At 40.5% G+C, this 18460-nt stretch overlaps 2 protein-coding genes across 10 annotated transcripts in view; one reads left to right on the top strand and one right to left on the bottom strand.

The window, feature by feature from the left end:
- CCDC92 (coiled-coil domain containing 92) overlaps nt 1-14135 on the top strand; it is an 86613-nt gene extending 72478 nt beyond the window's left edge. For 7 of the 9 annotated variants that reach the window (XM_044990244.1, XM_044990252.1, XM_044990246.1 and 4 more), the window contains 3 exons: nt 8247-8392; nt 9828-9869; nt 11014-14135. In XM_044990244.1, the coding sequence (XP_044846179.1) occupies nt 8263-8392; nt 9828-9869; nt 11014-11789 (948 nt within the window). In that variant the 5' untranslated portion in view covers nt 8247-8262 and the 3' untranslated portion in view covers nt 11790-14135. Of the gene's footprint in view, nt 1-4178; nt 4198-7461; nt 7602-8246; nt 8393-9827; nt 9870-11013 lie in introns of those variants that run through there. The other 2 variants (XM_044990251.1, XM_044990253.1) reach the window with 2 other exon arrangements.
- Nucleotides 14011-18460, bottom strand: part of DNAH10 (dynein axonemal heavy chain 10) — a 92973-nt gene continuing 88523 nt past the window's right edge. Inside the window, exons 75-79 of the mRNA XM_044990254.1 lie at nt 18170-18381; nt 17908-18075; nt 17366-17546; nt 14968-15113; nt 14011-14488 (exon numbers count right to left, since the gene is read on the bottom strand). Of these exons, the coding sequence (XP_044846189.1) occupies nt 14342-14488; nt 14968-15113; nt 17366-17546; nt 17908-18075; nt 18170-18381 (854 nt within the window). The 3' untranslated portion in view covers nt 14011-14341. The remainder of the gene's footprint in view (nt 14489-14967; nt 15114-17365; nt 17547-17907; nt 18076-18169; nt 18382-18460) is intronic.

Genomic DNA, 18460 nt, shown 5'->3' with positions numbered 1-18460 from the left:
GCCGCCGACAAGAGACATCATCGAGAGGCATCGCCGCTGAAATGCCACAGAAATTCGGCGGATGCTCCACCACTGGCCAGGACGCAGGTGCATTTAGATGCCCCCGTGGGCGCCATGTTGGGAACCCCTGATCTACACTGTAGCTGGGAGAGAGCCTCCCAGCCTGGGTAGACATGGTTAGCACTCTAAAAATAACAGCGTGACTATTTCAGCTCTGGCAAAGCTCAGATCCAGCGGACTGGGTGGGCTTTTGAGAATCCATACTGCTACTTGAGCCGCACCATCCACATAACTATTTTTAGTATGTTAGATTGAGCTGAACTAGCATAAGTCTGTCTATCCAGACTGGATGTTCACTCCCAGCTGAAGTGTAGACATACCCTAAATACCTAGCACTATTGTAGCTGTAAAACAGCTGTCATGCTCACTGTTGTTTGTAGTCGACGGAGTTTGACTTGTAAATACCGTCCTCTATTAATTTGTATCACTTCTTAAATATTTGGAAAGGTTGAAAGTTTTTTTTTCTTTAAATAGTTGCAAAACTAAATATTTTATGGTACCTATAACTTAAGTTTTCTTTTGACTGTTGGGTCTCTATATGGAATCCAGCCAAAGGGCCCAATTGCCTTCAGCTTATAAAAAGTCACCACTATCTTACCTGCTTGGGAAAAAACTCAGATTCCCATGCAAGTAGTTCTTGAGTCTGGATCTCCTTGCTATGAAGATTTTTCCCTTAATGTAGTAATAATACTTTGTACTTGTTTAGTTCTGCATACGCTAGGAAAGGGATGCTATCAACTTGAAACTGAGTCAGTTTTTTAAAATAAGTTAAAAGTAGTTTCAGGTACTGAGCTTGCTCCAAAGTCTATTCCTGGTATTTTTTGTGACTTTAAGAAACAATCCCTTGTTGCTATGTGAAAGACCCACACAAATAGGGAAACGGATTGTACATGGAAACAGTGAAACTTACTAGGTGTAAGGTGTTTGCTTACTTTAGGCTATCTGACATCTGAAAAGGGTTTTATTTCCTCTAGCTTTTCGCTTGTAGTCAGCTTGCATATTATTTCTAACAGTAACTTAAAAAAAAGTCAGACAAAAGTGTAATTTTTAAGTTCAGTATCCCTGTAAGTCTTCTGAACTAATTGCAAAAAGTAATATTCCAAATCATAAAGTTCAAAGTTAGCTGTCTTTTGTTCAAGGACTGACTGTGTTACAATGAGTTGCCATTGGTGATGGGTGTATTTTCAGGACACTGCCATTGTTTTTAATTGTGCACCAATCTAGTGCTCTCTTCATCCATATGTCTCAACATATTTTAAGATGAAATGTAGAGCATGAGATGGAGTTTCAAAGGTCATGCTATTCACTCAAAAGGGGATTACAAATTTTAAAATTCCACCAGCCATGCTGAGTGCATCCCATTGAATAGCACTGTTTTCCTGTGAAAACAAAGCAATATCCTCTTTCTCGTCCTGCCGGAGTGGTGAAGCATAAAAGTTCTATCAAAGTGTTTGTGCAAAAACTTAAATTATTTTCAAAAGTACAGTTGATGCACCCAGAAAAATTCCATACAATTCTGTTCGTACACGTGTGCTCAGCTGCCTACCTGCATTCACCAGACTATGAAGCATCCTTCCAAGGGAGCAAAATAACCTTTATGAGCACATAAGGGAGGGCCATGCACCATCCTTTTTAGTGGCTTTTGCATCAGTCTCCAAAGGCTGTGGTCGAGTGGGTCCAGTTCTGCCCTCAGTTACACCATTGTAAAATGAGAGTAACTGCACTGAACTCTCAGAATCTGGTCCAAACTGTCTAGACATGCAGTACCTAATCTCATTAAGGTAAACTTAGTCTTTTTGTTTCAATACCATTTGTAGTTCTTTGGCTCATGCCTGACACAAAGCAGAATAACACTCAAAGAGCTGAAATGAGCCATCCTGATTATCACTACAAAAGTTTTTTTTCTCCTGCTGATAATAGCCCACCTTAATTGATTAGTCTCGTTAGAGTTGGTATGGCAACGCCCATTTTTTCATGTTCTCTGTGTATATATATCTTCCTACTGTATTTTCCACTGCATGCATCCGATGAAGTGGGTTTTAGCCCACAAAAGCTTATGCCCAAATAAATTTGTTAGTCAAGGTGCCACAAGTACTCCTCGTTCTTCTTGCTGATCCAGACTAACACGGCTGCCACTCTGAAACCAGTCAAAGAGCTGTCTTCATGTAATAGTGACAGTGCTCTGAGTAGGGGGACAGTTGTTTAGTTCATTTCCGTTGACCATGGGAAACTCCTCATTAAAAGCATTAATGGCAGCATTATCCTGTTCAATAATACTTTTGGTGCAGTATATAATTCCCAGATCACAAACATTCCCTGGCAAAGCAATGAACAAAACCCTATTGAGCGAGGACAAAGAGCTAAAGTGTAAAGAGCAAGCTATGTATGCAACATAAAGAATGAGCTGCTTCAAAGGCACCAAAAAGAAACGTTGATTGTTTCTGAACATAGTGTACTCTGTAAATACTAGACACACCAGGAAAGGTTAAGGTCTCTCCCATTCTTTTCTAAATCCTCCTTTGCTCTGCACTCTTCTGGGGTGTTGGGCCCTGACTTTCAAACCTCTTTCTTCTATTCCCCGCTTAAATCCATGCTTGTGATACTCTTGGGAAAGTGTGTGGGAAATGTTTAATATACAGACGCTCCCCGACTTATGCAAGTGTTCCGTTCTGGAGTGCCTTGCGTAACTCAAATTTTGCACAAGTCGGAAACATATATCCGACAATTACACACACAAACCCACAAAACCCCTCCTATTTCTAGCTTACAGAACTTTTTCCGTAAATGCGGATTTGCATAAGTCGGGTTTGCGTAACCCGGGGGCGTCTGTATTCCTAGTTTGTGGTCATCTTGGCCTAGAAAATTTAGCCCAACCACAGACTAAAGTGAATCAGTAATAGAGGTCCAGCTTGTTACACAGCCAGGTTTATTCAGGTTGATCCTTTCTCATGCTCATATGATTTGTGCTTTGGAACATCAGTTTCAGAATCTTTGGACTTCACTTGAAATGGGTTGTTATGGATGATAAGTTTGCATCCTGTTCAGTTACTATGTGCCTAGCAGCACAAAACAACTTGCTGTCAACCCAGGAAAATAATAATTTATACTTTTTATTTAACTGGCTTCCACTTGAATAGCTCAAGTGTAGATTTTTTTATTCTTTTCCCAGATGAGTAAATGTGTTCAGCCCCTCCTCTTTTCTTATACTACCAGATGGGTAGTGCATTAGCTAATACATATCTAGCAAAAAACATATTGCAGAATTAGAGCCAGCTGAATAATAATTGATCAACTAGCATCTGAGAAGCTGTTCAACTGTCAGTTATCTGAGTTTTTCCAGTTCTTCGCCCTATCCACCCCTTGCTCTAGGAAAAGTCATCTAAATTAGGATACAGTGACATTTCTGCACTGCAAAAGCATAGAATTCAAAAGGCAGGTAGCTATTATATGTCCATACCGTGACTCTGTCTTCCAAACATATAAAGTTCCCTCTTATTTGCACGGAGTGATATTTTCCCCCATTTCCAAGAAAATGCACAATTTCTTCCACAGAGACTATATGGGGTTGTTTCCACCTGTTTTGGAAGAAGGTATGGTTCGGCAGGCTAACGGTGGAATTGGGGGGATGCCAACATACCCATGGAAACTTCAGCAGACGTGAATGCTGCTTTGTGTAGCATTAGCTTTATCATTGCCCTTCAACCTTCTGTTTTTCTCAGAGGAGGAGGTAAGGTTCAGGCATGACCACAAGGCATCCCCTGGAATTTGCCGTAATGCGGAGTAAAAACACAGGAAGACCCCAGGCTAGTCTCAGGATTGGAGGGCTGTGCTCCCTTTATCATCCAGAGGAAGGAAAAAACTGCTTACCTGAGAGGGGCTGCTACCTCAAACGCTTGTGTATTAAATTCCATAGATTTCCTGATTAACTTCTGCAGGGGAAAAATGTCCTAGGTCAATATTGTCAATTTCTGATGTCACATTTTCCTCCCAGCCTCATAAAACTAATCTGTTTTATTTTTTCCTTCAGACTAGTTAATCCCAATGTGATCCTTAAGACCTAAGGGAGCTATGTAAAAAAAATAACTCCTGGTGTGGCGTAATACTACTGTATAATAGGCGCTGAAGAAATCCAATCAGGTTGTCTTGTGTTCTGACGTATAGTATTATTTTGTTGAATATATTTATTTGGAAGGTTTATATATTTTGAACATCTTTTCTGTTACTTCTTTGTGTCTTTAAGTCTTCTAATTTTTTCTTAAAACTTTTCACTTTACTTTAACCTACAGGCACAAAGCTGCTATCGGTAACAATTGTGATAGGAAAGGTTTCTGGATATTATTTATAGACATCTCTTTTAAAAAAAAAGTTTCTTTTTATACGCTGAAATTAACCAAATAAATCGATTGCTGATATTAACAAAAATCCTGTTTTGAGCCCCCATCTGCCATTGTAGTTTGTGGGGTTTTTTTAAGAGTGTAAAGCATTGTAACCATATCTGAAAATCCTGCCATGTTTGGGGAATGGTCTCTAATGCAGATTTCATTCTGCTGTTGCATTCAGTCAGTGAGACTACAATGAGCACTTAAGAATCAGATGATGCTGTAAAGCTTTTATCTGGCTGAACTTGGCTTTGCAGAGTAGGCTACATCATTCTGAAAAGGTAATGCAACAGAAATATTGACAGTGCTTAAAATGAATGGTGCCCCAAGGTCACTAATATAGCTGAAAAGTCCATTTAAAAATTACCATCTGGCCCTATGGGTTCTGACAAAATACTGTTGTGGTGGCAACAGAGTGACTCTCAGCGAAGCCTCCTCCCTCACTTGCAAAGCAGTTATGACTGTGCTGAACCAATCCAGTTTTACTGAGATCCAGGTTTTACCAGAACATCCACCCAAAGCTTGTTACTTGTCCAGCCCAATAGTCTTTTGCTTAGAGCACTGTCGGGCTATAACTTTCCATTGCTTTATGTATTATGATTATGGTGATTTAGTTGCTAACTAGCTTTGTACATTGCCAGCAAAGACTGAACCAGCATTGTTAATTTAGAATTTTTTTTAAAACAATCATTCTAATCCATGAGCTTTTTTCTGCAAATCAGCTGAAAGCTCCATGCTACACTTCCATGGAAACTGATTCCCAAAAAGCCCCTGTACCCCATTTTTGACAAGGCAACTCTTGTTTCCATGGGAATAGCAGCCTCCAGCTGACTCATCAGAACTGTATATTTCAGCTCTGGCTACTAAGTAAGATCACAAAGACCCTGTTTTTTAACTATCAGCTAGACTAAAGAGGCCCCAAAACCCTCTGGTTCTCACTTTGGGGTGAGGGGTTGAAGTTGAAAAGTAGTGTATGTATTTTTAGAAACATTTTTCAATTTCATTAACTTAATTTGCTGTTAATGTTCCCAGATAAAGTTTTTTTAAAAAAAAGTAATTATATACCTAAAAGAACATCTTTTATGTTTTAAATTCAAGCATTTAACATTGCCAGTGTAACCTTAATTCTTCCCCCTTGTTTATCCACCCTGTGCCCTGAATGAGTCAGGGATCCTGGTGGGGGGACGAGATCATGTAAATAAATAGTGTATCATACTGCATATGGCACAAGAGGGAAGAAACAAGATTGCATGGGCAACCATAAATATGGCACTTCCTAACTCTTGACTTTGCCATCTTAATGGTGTTCACTTACCATAGTCTCTTGTACGTACTTTTGTCCCTTTTTTTTTTTAAGTTTTAAACAAACTCTGTTGTGAACAACTGTGGCACCCCTCGTCGCATGTCATCAGTGTTTGTACCTTGAACCTGCAGGACAGACTTCTGCCACTGAGCTACAGGGCTAACTACAATAGTTGGCAGTAGGAGAAAGCTGTTGTCCCAGCTGGGGTATAGGCTACTGGAGCCAGGGAATGCTCAGGAGTAGCTTGGCACAAATCTTTATTCACTCTTTTTTGGAGTTTGAGGGAGCTGCTGCCCGTTGTGGTGCCCCGAGAAGGGGGATGGGCCCCAAAGCACATGCCAATATGGGAGAAGCCCGGTTCATGCTCACACACACCAGCTGCTGCAGCAGTTCCACATGTTTCCGGTATAGCGTGTGCTGCTGATGTCGCTTTATCAGCATGCACCCAGCTCTTTAGAATGTTTGTTGTCAATTATTATTCTGATGTGGTGCCAAAACTTTCCTGAGGCATGCAAGGAAGAGAAGGGATATGGTGATTTTCAAATGTTTATAACTTTATCAAACCTCAACAACTTCATGGGACCAACAAATGGCACTTCCCTAGCCTGAGGCTTTCTTCCTGCAGAATTTCAAAGACCTGCTGCAAACAGTGGAGGTGTTAGAGCTTCTCAAAAAAAAAAAAAGTCACAAGAATCTTATAGAAAGTGTTAGGCAACCTAAATATAGAGGTTACTACCAAATCAAAATGGATCAATAAGTGCAGCAGCACTGGATACCCACACTTGGTTGTCTTGGAATTTGGCATTACTGATATTACAGCTTTCTTTAGTGGCACGTTAAGTAATCGGGGAAGCTGGTCTCTGGGAAGCTGGTGTTCTGTCATAATTTCCTCCCCAAACCATGTAATTCCTGGACACAACTTCCACGTGTGCAAGAATGTTCCCCTTTCCCTGCAATCTCTCCAAGAGATTTTAAAGTGATGAAGGTTCAGTTAGAAACACAGGAGCTGAGGTTACAGAATACCTCCATTTTATGTGAGGTATGGCAACTGTATCAATTGCATACTTCTGGATTTCTGGCAACTACTCTTTGCAGATCACCCTGGGACTAGAACACTCCAAAATGCCCTTTTAAAATAATCTCAAGAATCAGACCCTGACCACTGCCTTAATGCCCTTCTCCAAAAGGAGAATGTGACTACCCTTGCCACAGGTCCCATCTTGCTTTTGTCCTTGACTGCACCATGCTGAGTAGAGTCCCTGTGGTCACACTTAGAATCATTATTGTCTTCCCATGAGCTGCAGTTATTATGGTAGTGCAGTGGAGAGGTGTCTTTAGTGTTGTGTAGCTGCGTCACTCAATGTTGTACTATTCGTAGGTTATAAAGCCAGAAGAGACCACTGTGATCATGTAGTCTGTTAGCCATCTCCATCTCTTCAGTGCCACAGAGAACACCTTCTTTACCTCAATGTGGGTGCTTTGGGGCAGATCCGAGCCCTAGATAACTACTGCCTTACAATCTGTAGAATCCAATGTCTTTGTTTCTGTTTGTACCAACATTTTATGAGTACCAAAACAGATCCATATTCTCTTTTAAGTGACACATCCCATTGGTCCATTGTCTTGTTCTATAGTATGTCATCATAGACTCTTGGAAATTCTATCTTGTATGGAAATGTCGGGAGGCTGTTCTCCAGTACTGAGAATCCTGCAAGAAGTTGCAAGGATCTGTACTACAGTGCAGCAGAAAATGCGATAGGAGACAGAATAGCGCCACACAATGTAGAGTTCTCCTCGAGCAACCTTCTCTTAGTGCTGGTTCCATTGTATAAACTTGAACAGAAGCCAACTTCCATTAGGTAACCTTAACAACAGCTTCCAAGTGTCCCGGTCCCGGAGGTTTCCAGCACTATTTGTCTCAACCTTTAGTTAAAGGCAAATGATTTGCTGTCTCTTGGACATTCCCATAATAAGATTTCACCATACTTGGCTACAGTGCACTTCAGTGCTCTGTTTCCTTGCCCTATATAGGGGGAGTTACCGCATGTGCCTAATTTCCTGTGCCTCAGGAGGTGAATCAAAGTCCACAGTAAAACAAACATCTATTATTCTGTTTTCTTGGAACTCCACTTTTATCTTGTTAAGGGATTAGTGCCTTAAAGCCTGTCTGGAGCTAATGCTTTAAATGTGTTAACTACAAACAAATGAGCACCCTGTGCCCTCGTCCCTGGCTCTCAGCATGGAGGCTGCTGCCTAGAATGCACTCAGACTTTCTATGAATGTTAATGACCAGTTCCAATAATAGGTGTCATTAAATGCTTTAAACAGGTAGTGTGGATGCCTTTTACTCTTTGTGGGCCTGATTCTGCTTTTGTACTGGTTCTACGCTAGTGTAACTCCATGGACATTATTGGAGTTGCTCCTGATTCACCCAATGCTAGAATTGGACTCTTTATATCTGCAGGGTAACTGTGCGCTATAACTCTGACTCTCTTTAATAATAGGTTCCTAGATGTCAGGATGGCAGCGTCAAACCTGGAGAATCAGTTGCACAGTGCCCAGAAGAATCTGTTGTTTCTCCAGCGGGAACATGCCAACACACTCAAAGGTTTGCATGCTGAGATTCGACGACTGCAACAGCATTGCACAGGTAATTACATAAATACTGCCAGCAGTGTTGCTATGACCACTCAGCAGCTCAGCTTTGTGCAGGCTTCACTCCCAAGTCCTCTCCTTCCTGAAGCCATTTGAAACACTATTTCACAATAGTATTTAACCAACTGCACTTCCAGAAGAAGCTTTGTATTATATTGGTATTATATTTTAGTAATCTCATAAAAATCTGCAGGTTCATGCCACTTCTCAGTATTGAAATCTTCATAAAGCATCGTCTCCTGTGTTTTACTTAGCTCAAACAATGTAAATTTCTGAGTACACAAACTGTTGTCATAAATAAAGTACAATTGTTAAAATAACTGAAGAGTGTGTTTTGTAAAGTGTTCTCTCATATTTATTTCACGTACGTTGGCTTACTTGCTAATATGGTAATCTGCAGTGCATCCCTTAGTTCAAAGTAGAAAGGTTCTGCTATAATTTATTATAGCAAATAATAATGTACAGTAGAACCTCAGAGTTACGAACTGACCAGTCAACTGCACACCTCAGTTGAAACCGGAAGAATATAATCAGGCAGCAGCAGAGAGACCCTCCGACAAAAAAGCAGTACAGTACTGTGTTAAAAATAAACTACTAAAGGAATAAAAGCAAAGCAGCATTTTTCTTCTGCATAGTAAAGTTTCAAAGCTGTAGTGAGTCAATGTTCAGTTATAAATTTTTTTGAAAGAACAACCATAATGTTTTGTTCAGAGTTATGAACAACCTCCATTCCCGAGGTGTTCGTTACTGAGGTTCTACAGTATTGCTGTTTTAAGGGCTTATAAAAATGTTTGTAGTGCAAAATATGTATGTATGGTCTAGCAAAACTATACTTTGCACTCAGGTCTAATGTGTTGGTGAAAACTGATTTTGATTCAGTAGCAAAGGTCACTCTTGCATTTCTACTGGCTCCATTTAATATTAATTATTATACCAGCACCAAATGAACCATAGAAACCCTGTTAGGTCCCAACTAGTGTGTATTCCCAGCAGGATTTTTCCCTATAGTATATTCTCCAAAGCTCTGTCCAGTCAACAACTTTTGAGAGAATATTTCACAGTATTAGTATACAAGTGTACATTGGGCTCAAGCAAAATATAGCCTATTAAACTAATCAATGGCAAACAATGCTAATAAGTGAACAATTGGACAGAACAGATTTTAGTCATGAAAATCATTTTAAGTATTTACATAATAAACATGTCAGAACACTTAAGTTTTGGGTTTAATTTTATTGAATTAACATGTGCAGCTGCAGGATACAGGGGTAGTTTGGGGAGCATTTTCTGTAGCTATCTTTTAAATCTGTTGAAGCAGCCTTTTGCTACTAGAAACATCTATGAATGCAAAAGACAGTTCTAACCTCTTTGCAGATATGCTCTATTTTAATCATATGTAATGTCCAAAAAATAAAACGTTTCTTTTTTAGATTTGACCTATGAGCTGACTCTGAAAAGTTCAGACCTGGCAGGTAAGAAATGCAGTGCAGGTGATGCTTTTCATGCTCCGGTTAACATCTTCCATCTTTGGGGCGGTGGGGAGGGGTATGGCATGCATTTTATTTTTTATTTTTTTTACAACACAAGTATATAATAATACTTTTCACTTAGAATTTATAGTGCCTTCCAACCCAGGATCCCAAAATGCTTTCTTTCTTGCTAAGCTTAATTTCTGAACGCTTGTGAAGTGTTCCTATCCCAGGGTCACAAAAGAAGCCTATGGAAGAACCAGGAATAGAACCCAGAACTGCTGATTCCCATTTCTTTGTTTTAACCACCAAAGCATCATTTCCCTTTTCCAGTACAAGACGACAGAAACTATAAATACTCTCACTCTGCCCATAAATCACATTCTTGAAACTGTGTGAATACTGTAGCTGCATCACAGATCTGGAGAAAACTGCCAGGCATTTCAGATGTGCTGTGCTTCAGCTGCTGATACTTAAGAGCGTAATGCTTGCTGGAGATAACCCTTAGACTAGGTACAAACAGGCCTCACAACACGCCTTTGTATTAAGTATTTGATTGTACCTATTTTACAGAAGGATAAGGTGAAATATGAAGAGATCAAATGATTTGCCTGAGGTGTCACGCCATGGCAGTGGGGCAACCAGGAATAGTGCCCAAGAGTTCTGACTTCAAGAGCATTCTTCTAACCATTAGCTCACCATAACATTTATAGACTTTCTAATGTGGTACAGCCAGGCATTCTCCTAGCCAGGTCAATGAGTTCTTGTTACTCTTCGTGGCCTAGCAGGATTTGCAAAATGACTTAAATTTGGGAGTGTTCAGCAATGAAAATTTACTATAATCTCTGGCTACTTTCCTAGAACAACTGAGCTATCTTCATTTTTATTTCAAGTTGGTATCATCAACTGGGTATCTTCCCCATCCTAAGCTGCTGAATGTGACATTGATATTGTATCTAATTTTTTGTTTAACTAAGAGCTATCTTGTTAGCTTTTAAACTATGAAGTGGTCAGTGTATTTCCAGAAGTTAGCCTTTGGGATATTCTGACATTCTGAGAATTAATTTTAAAGACAGGAGTTGCATTGTTCATTTTTACCTAGCGGCTATAATTAGCTTGAAACCATTTACTTTTCCTGTTCTTCTAGAAAATGGTAATTCAAGAAGTGATGAACTCAAAAGAAAATGTGAAGCACTTGAAGCTCAGCTGAAAGTCAAAGAGGCTGAAAATAATGAATTATTAAAGGAACTGGAACAAAAAACTGCAATGATAATGGTGCTGGAAAACACCATCAAAGAAAGAGAAAAGAAGTATTTAGAAGAGTTAAAAATGAAAAGCCATAAGCTAAATATGCTATCAAGTGAACTAGAGCAGCGAGCAAGCACTATTGCATATCTAACTTCACAACTCCATGCTACCAAGAAAAAGCTTATGAGTTCAAGCGGGACTTCTGATGCCACCCCATCTGGAAGTCCAGTATTGTCCAACTACAAGCCAGCTCCTCCCAAAGATAAGCTACCTGAGACTCCCCGACGCAGAATGAAAAAGAGTCTGTCAACACCACTAAACCCGGAGTTTGAAGAGGCCTATAGATTAGGATCGGATAGTCGAAAGCTGCTGTTGCGAGAGCCTGTTGATGCTATGCCTGATCCCACTCCATTTTTATTGGCCAGGGAAACTGCAGAGATCCACCTGTTCAAAGAAAGGCCTTTAGTTATTCCACCCATTGCTTCAGAACGCACATCAGGCGAATCTCACAGTCCGGCAAAAGAGAAGCAGCACAAGGCGCATATTGGTGTGGCACATCGAATTCACCATGTAACAAAAACCCAGCCTCAGCCTGAGGTTGAAACATTAGCAGTGGATCAGGTCAATGGAAGTAAAGTGGTCCGAAAGCATTCAGGGACAGACAGAACTGTTTAAGTGAAATGATTGATGTGTGATGCTCTATTATTCTGTTGCTGTTTATGCACTGTGATCAAATAGGATAAATCTCATCTGCAGTAAAGTTTCTTTTAATGCCCCATGCATGCCAAATTTTTTCCAGATCTGTCATTAATAATTATCCTACTTCAGTGAAACACAAATGAGACTGTTCATATTGCAAAGTATATAATTACTAAATGCTGTGGCCAAATCTAGGTGTACCTGACTGCTTGCTTCTAAGTACTACTCCATTTACTATAACTGCGTATGTGGACAAAAGCACAGGCTACAGTCTGCATTATTAATCAACATTAATGAAAAAAGATACTAATTATAAACCTCCAGCAATATGTATTGGCTGTTAATGTTTAAAATGTCAATGTTCCTTTGAAGTCTTGATGGTGTGTATGTAGCATTTCATACACAGACTCTAACTTTATGACAAAGCCTTTCTTATGGCAGCATTGAAAATAATGCAGATGTGTTAAGAGAACCTATGAGAGAACTTTTTTCAGGTGGTCCTGATCAAACTGTGTTCATATTTTTGTTACATTTCTCTCCACTATTACAAAATTTACCAACAAACTTTATTTTATTAATCCTGTATTTTGATTTGTGTCCTCTTCTTCATTCTTTTTAACAGTTTCAAATGGTCATAATATATAACTGACTCTGGTGGGAGTGTAAGAAAGGAAACACCACTTGAAAAACTATTGTGTAAGTCTTCATGGAGAGAGTATGAACACTGTCCTAATGGAAAGCAGGCTCCTGTTTTGGAGTTTAGAAATTGAATGGTTAATATTAATCTTACACTAATTAATACTTTGCACTATGGTGCCTTTTGTACAAGGCTCTGAAAACGCCTTACTAAGGTGTAAAAATAATACACTGCACAAAAAGTGCACTATTGAAATGTTTGTTTTTATACTTAGCCTGTATACTGTATACAACAGCATAAAAACCATCAGACCTAACCCATGATTTATTTGTTTTTGTTTTAAGTTTGAAAGAACTTTATGGAGACACCAGGCTCACTCTGTTCTGAGGCACACTCACGGAAGGATGCAAAACCCAAATGGTATTTTTAGAGTTATCTGAGAATGTTAACCTTGGGAGCCCTTCATCCCATTCTCAATGTTTCAAATGGTTTGGAGAATTCCATTACTAAAAGTGTCACTTATTAGCAAAGTACAAATATTCTGTTGGGTTTTTTTTAGAGGATGGGGATCTACGGTTCAAAGGAAAAATTAGTTACTAAACTGTGAGACAAAAAAAGGGAATGTTTTCCTTTCTAACTCCCAATTTTAAAAACTGTTTTGGTTTAGTGATCTCTAGTAGCAAATAAACAAATATTTAAGTAGTTTATCCTCAACCCCCTCATTCCAGATGTTTGGAAGATGGCCCTAGTTTGCAGTTCTGTAGCACACTTCAGCCATAGATCTCAAGGTACTTTACAGCAGTGGATAAATCTCATACTCATTTTAACCTGTGTCTTGAAATGACTTACCCAAGCGACCACAGGAAATCAGTACTACAGAACCTGCCTTTCCTCAGGACATTGTCATGCTGGTACTCAAAGGATGGGAGGAACAGTGTTGTCTTTGACTTGTCCTGTGTGACTCCTATGTTCTCAACAATACTTCATCTCTCCCAGTAACATACCAGCTGCTTGCCCAACACACACACACACACACACACACACACACACACACACACACACACAAATGCAGATTTTGTGAAAGCATATTCCCTTAACTCCTAAGTTTCTGGGAGTTAGCCTCAACACTCATTCTTGCTGTGGTATGAGTCTGCTGTCTGATAAAGCACAACAAATAGAACTGAGCAAATGACTACTCCAAAATGCTGGTAGGTCTATAATGTGCCTTTACCAATTCAAAATACAATACTTGTTAAAGCTAATAAAAGAAACCTCTTCTTAGGAGAGGTTGGAAGTAAGTACTTATCCTTTAGACTAAGGACATTATAGATCAGCCAGTGCTCTGGAAAGTAATCCAACTTCCCATGCCTGAGTCTAAAGATGAGATGCCTGAGTCTAAAGTAAGGTGCAAGATTGAATCTACAATGATATCAAAACCAGTCTGTGGCATGACTGAACAACACACCTCTTTGCTCTCTGAGCATGGAAAGAATCTCTTCTAAAGGAAGACAGTAGCAGGGGGAAGTGAAAAAAGTTTCTTATTATACCAATCTATGACAGTATTTATGTGTGAAATTATTTTGTTTTAAGAACTCTCCAGCCTAAAAGGCTAAAACCTTTATTTTTCAAAAGTATAGAAAAAGTTAGATACAAATTGACATAAATGGCTAAAATTCTTTAAATGTGAAGACAAAATTAAATATAAGTTAAATTGCATGGTGCTTTGTATTTACTAAATCTTAATGTCTTAGGAAAAATTGCTGTGAATTCTCTTGAAAACGTGCGGCACAAAAAACTTGATCCCGTGCTTCTTGGCTTAATTTGACTTCATAAGTTGTTCTCAGCTATCCACCAATGCATTTTGGGTGTGGGAAATGGACAGTTTAAGGTGTCAGTCAGAGTTCAAAGTGAGACAGACCCCTTGCAGCACCCAGTGGGAAATATGCTTTACGGTTGAAAGATCGGCTTCAAAAACTAAGCCAATGCCCATGGCATTTCTTCTCATGGAGGTTGTGTACACAGGTGTCCGGAATGTGTTCTAAAGACAAGAGAAAAGCAGGTATTGTTTGAAGTACCAACAGGGGCTCATGACTCTGCAAACTAATCACATGAATAAGGATCCTTAAGGATTAGGGTTTGCAGGATTGAACCCTTGTGCCTTTTAGTAAAGGTGATATAAGAAGCTTGCATTCACTATTGGAATCCTAAATCTGTAATACTAAGACAGCCTTAATTTAAATCACTGGCTGGGGCAGATAGGGGGACAGGGATGTATCAGCTTCCCCAATTTTCATTTCATACAGTAATCCTAATTGTCCAAAACTAAATGTGACACCAACTGATAGCAACTAACACCAGAGAAATCTAATTAAGAAAGAGACAAGGCATCATTTTTGTATTTCACACACAGTCATCTCTAAAGCTATTTTGTTATTAAAACAATCACATCTGTATGTGCTCTGCCTGTGGTAATAGGAAAGAGCCTGTCAATCTGTCCTTGAGGGAAGATGTTCATACCTGTAGTTTGAGCCGATGTGATTCAATAGGAATTATCTTTAGAATAGGTAAATCTACCGTCAAGACTTTGGGCTTGCTCCGAGCAAGACAGCAATTCTCAATGTCCCAGTCTGCTCCTTCCAGATACAGACCAGAAACAAAGCATCCTGCAGCAAGTAGAAAAGCAACATTTTGCTAAATGAATCCATTTTAAAAGGATTCTTTTTTGTAAGGCACATTCTCTCTGGACGAGCTAGACCTTGTTACTAGATTTCCAGCAACCTCAGCGCACTGAAATACTATAAGTGACTCTTATGTTTACTTATTGTGAATCAGATAAGCCAATTTCATGCAGTTTTTTAAATTAAATATCTTTAATTACACTATCTAGGCTGAACATTTTTAAAGGCGCTCAAGTCTTAGGGCATAAACCAGCCACTAAGTGCCCTGGGGCATGTTAGTGCATAGCACCTCAACACCTTTGTACTATATGGAAATTACCTCTGTCCAAGAAGGGCTATCGGAGGTGATGGACACCTGGGCTGCACTGATACAGCACTTCCTGTCTCTTCGGTGAATTAATAATTAGACTGGAAAAATGAAAATTTTGACAGAAAGGAAACTACAAAAATGTGCAAATATTTTCCCTGATTTGTTGACCAGTTCTGATCACTCCAGCCTAGCAGTAATCTGTCCAAAGGTTTTTCTGTTAAGGAATAAACCCTTAGCAGTACTGTCGGCTGGTATTTTTACTGATGAGCAAGCTAAAGTAGAGAGTTTATACTTGCCTAAGGTCAAAAAGAAAGCTACTAGCACAGCAATAAAGGCCTCCCAGGAGTCTTGACTCCCAGCCCTCTGTCCTAACCTTTAAGAGCTTAGGCTCCAAAATCACACATTCACTAAGCCCTTGCTCAACTGCTGCCTAAACTCACTCAGTGCCCAAGATTTTCCTGTAAAAGGTCCTTAACTGCCTATGTATCCATCCCTGGGCCCGTGCATTGCTGTGTCCCTCTAGGTGTCCACATGCCTAGGCCCCAGTGTGAGCCAGAAAATCCACTGATCTTGCTTGCAGGGCCTGAGCTAGGCAAGCTCAGAGGTCACCTAATACCACACACCATGGGAGGAGGATCTTCCTCATAAGTTGTAGCCCAGTGATTAGGATACTCAGCTGGGATATGAGAGACTCCCTGACTTCAAGTCAAGTCCCCCCCCAGGGATTTAACCAGAGATCTGGCACCTCTTATATGAGTGCCCTAACCACTGAGCTAGTCCAGATTCCCTCAATCTCTCCTGTCGAAGCAGTTCCACTATGTATAAATAATGAAAGAGGAAAAATGGAACAGAGTGCATGAGGCTGGTAGGTAAGGCACTCACCTGACAGACCCAGCATCTAGTCCTCTGTGCCAGTGACTTGCTAATAATTTATATGAAGTGCAATCGCTTCAACGAACGGAATTGAGGGAGCTCCCCACATCAGACTATCCTATGTGCCATGGTTAGGGCACTCACCTAAGAGGTGGAAGACTTCTGGTCAAATCAGGCACGGGGGAATTTGAACTGGAGGTCTCCCACATCCCATGTGAGTACCCTCACTATTGGGCTAAAAGTTAGGAGGCTGGTGGTGGTCCTCTGTTTCTTGCAACAAATACCTTAGGCACCTGACTCCAGGAGAGGTTTCCAGCTGCAGAGCACAGCACTAGCTGCTTCTCTGCTACCTGGACTTAGGGATGGGGCCTAGCACAGACCCCTCTCCTCCACCGCTGGCACTGGCTAGCTCAGGCGGCACCTGCTCAATGTACTGCTTTTTGTGACTTCCATTCTTAGGCACCTGTCTCCCCACATTGATTGTACCGGGAGCCTAGGCTCCAAACGCAGGCTTTGTGAATCCTAGTGATTTCTCTAGGAACCTAGAAGTTAGCTGTTGTGATGTTCAACATCAGTCCCTTTCAGGGCTGCGCTACCCTAGAAAATTAGAACAACTCAGTGACATCGCTCAGGGGTGTGAAAAATCCATGCCCCTAAGCACTGTAGTTAAGCTGACCTAAGTCCCCAGGCAGACAGTGCTAGGCTGACGGAAGAACTCTTCCATTCCCTAGCTACCACCTCTCAGGGAGGCGGATTTACTACAGTGCCAGGAGAACCTCTCCGTTTGCTGTACTGTCCACAATGAAGTGCTAGCTGCAGCTGTGCCACTGTGGCATTTTATATATGGACAGAGCCTAACTCTCATTCCTGCTGAATACCTTGGCATCAGTTCCTTCCACTGAATGGTCATGCGTGTCAGACAAATCCTAGTTCTTGGCTGCAAAGGCGTAAGTTAAAACAAACTAACACTTATTACCTTTATAAAATGGCCAAATATTGTGTTTGCAGCCCAATTAACAACCGCTTTTGCAAACTCTGCATTGGAAAGTGCTACCTTGCCCAGGGCGCTCGGTGACTTCCTCTGCAGTACCATACTGGGTCACTTGTGTGTACAGGGTGGAGCGATCCAGCGGCCAGCCATTTCTCCTACAGGTGGCTTGAACAAGAGCTGTGAGATAAGACTCGGGAATATGTAGTCCTGAGAGCCACATAACATTTGGTTCGCCCTCATTAACCTGGAATCAATCACAGGAGACCTCTTTCAATTCTGAACTGCTCTGTCCCATGAGGAAACTGCCTGCTCCTCATTCAAAAACCGGGGGTTCAGTGCTAAGCACCTGCAGCTGTCACTGACTTTAAATGGAAGCTGCAGATGCTAAGCATCTCTAAAGATTGGCCAATGAATCTTATCTAATCAGCACACTGCAATGCTTCAGTAACGCTGTGCGTGGTGTCGCTACTGTAACTGAATGGGTTTGTTTCAAATAGCTTTTAGTTAAAGCATTTTGTGTTAGGTGTTGAATCCTGTAGACTGACTCTAATTTGGGCAGTAACTAATGCAGATACAGAAGAGGGTTTCTCTGTTCTCTTACTCACCCAGGAGATGTACTGGTTATACCTATTCCTAAAGTAAATCATCCAATTTCCAAGTGTTTTTAGCGTGTCAGGTGCCAGCTTTCTCCAGATGCTAGGGATCTGTCCATTAAAGAGAGCCCGGGCCACTTCATCCAGTTCACTGCTCATTCCAACTTCCCCAGCCAAGGCCTGGTGAGAGAATTTGCAGACACAGAACTCAAGAATTTCAAAGCCCAAACAGATTTAAATGAGGAGGATTCCCTTTGAAACTGAGTATTCTTACTCTTTGTAGTTCTGCCAGAGATCTTGTCATACGAATGATCAGTTTGTTAAAACGTTCCAATTCCTGCAACAGCACAACTGTTGTTGGTGAAATTTCTATTCCCAAAGTCTTTCTTATCTGGTCAAGATCAAATATTTGAGGCATCTTGTTTTCTATGTCCTTTGCAACCTGTCCAATGTATTCATCATGACCAATTCCACTGCCCGATTCCCCTGTAATTAAAACAGTTTAGCCAGCGCTAAATAACTGTTACTTTTTCTATTAGTCTAAATTCAATATTAGATTAATTCA

Source organism: Mauremys mutica, chromosome 16 (genome assembly GCF_020497125.1).
Source record: "Mauremys mutica isolate MM-2020 ecotype Southern chromosome 16, ASM2049712v1, whole genome shotgun sequence".
Taxonomy (NCBI): domain Eukaryota; kingdom Metazoa; phylum Chordata; order Testudines; family Geoemydidae; genus Mauremys; species Mauremys mutica.
This window is presented reverse-complemented; position numbering and strand designations above follow the sequence as displayed.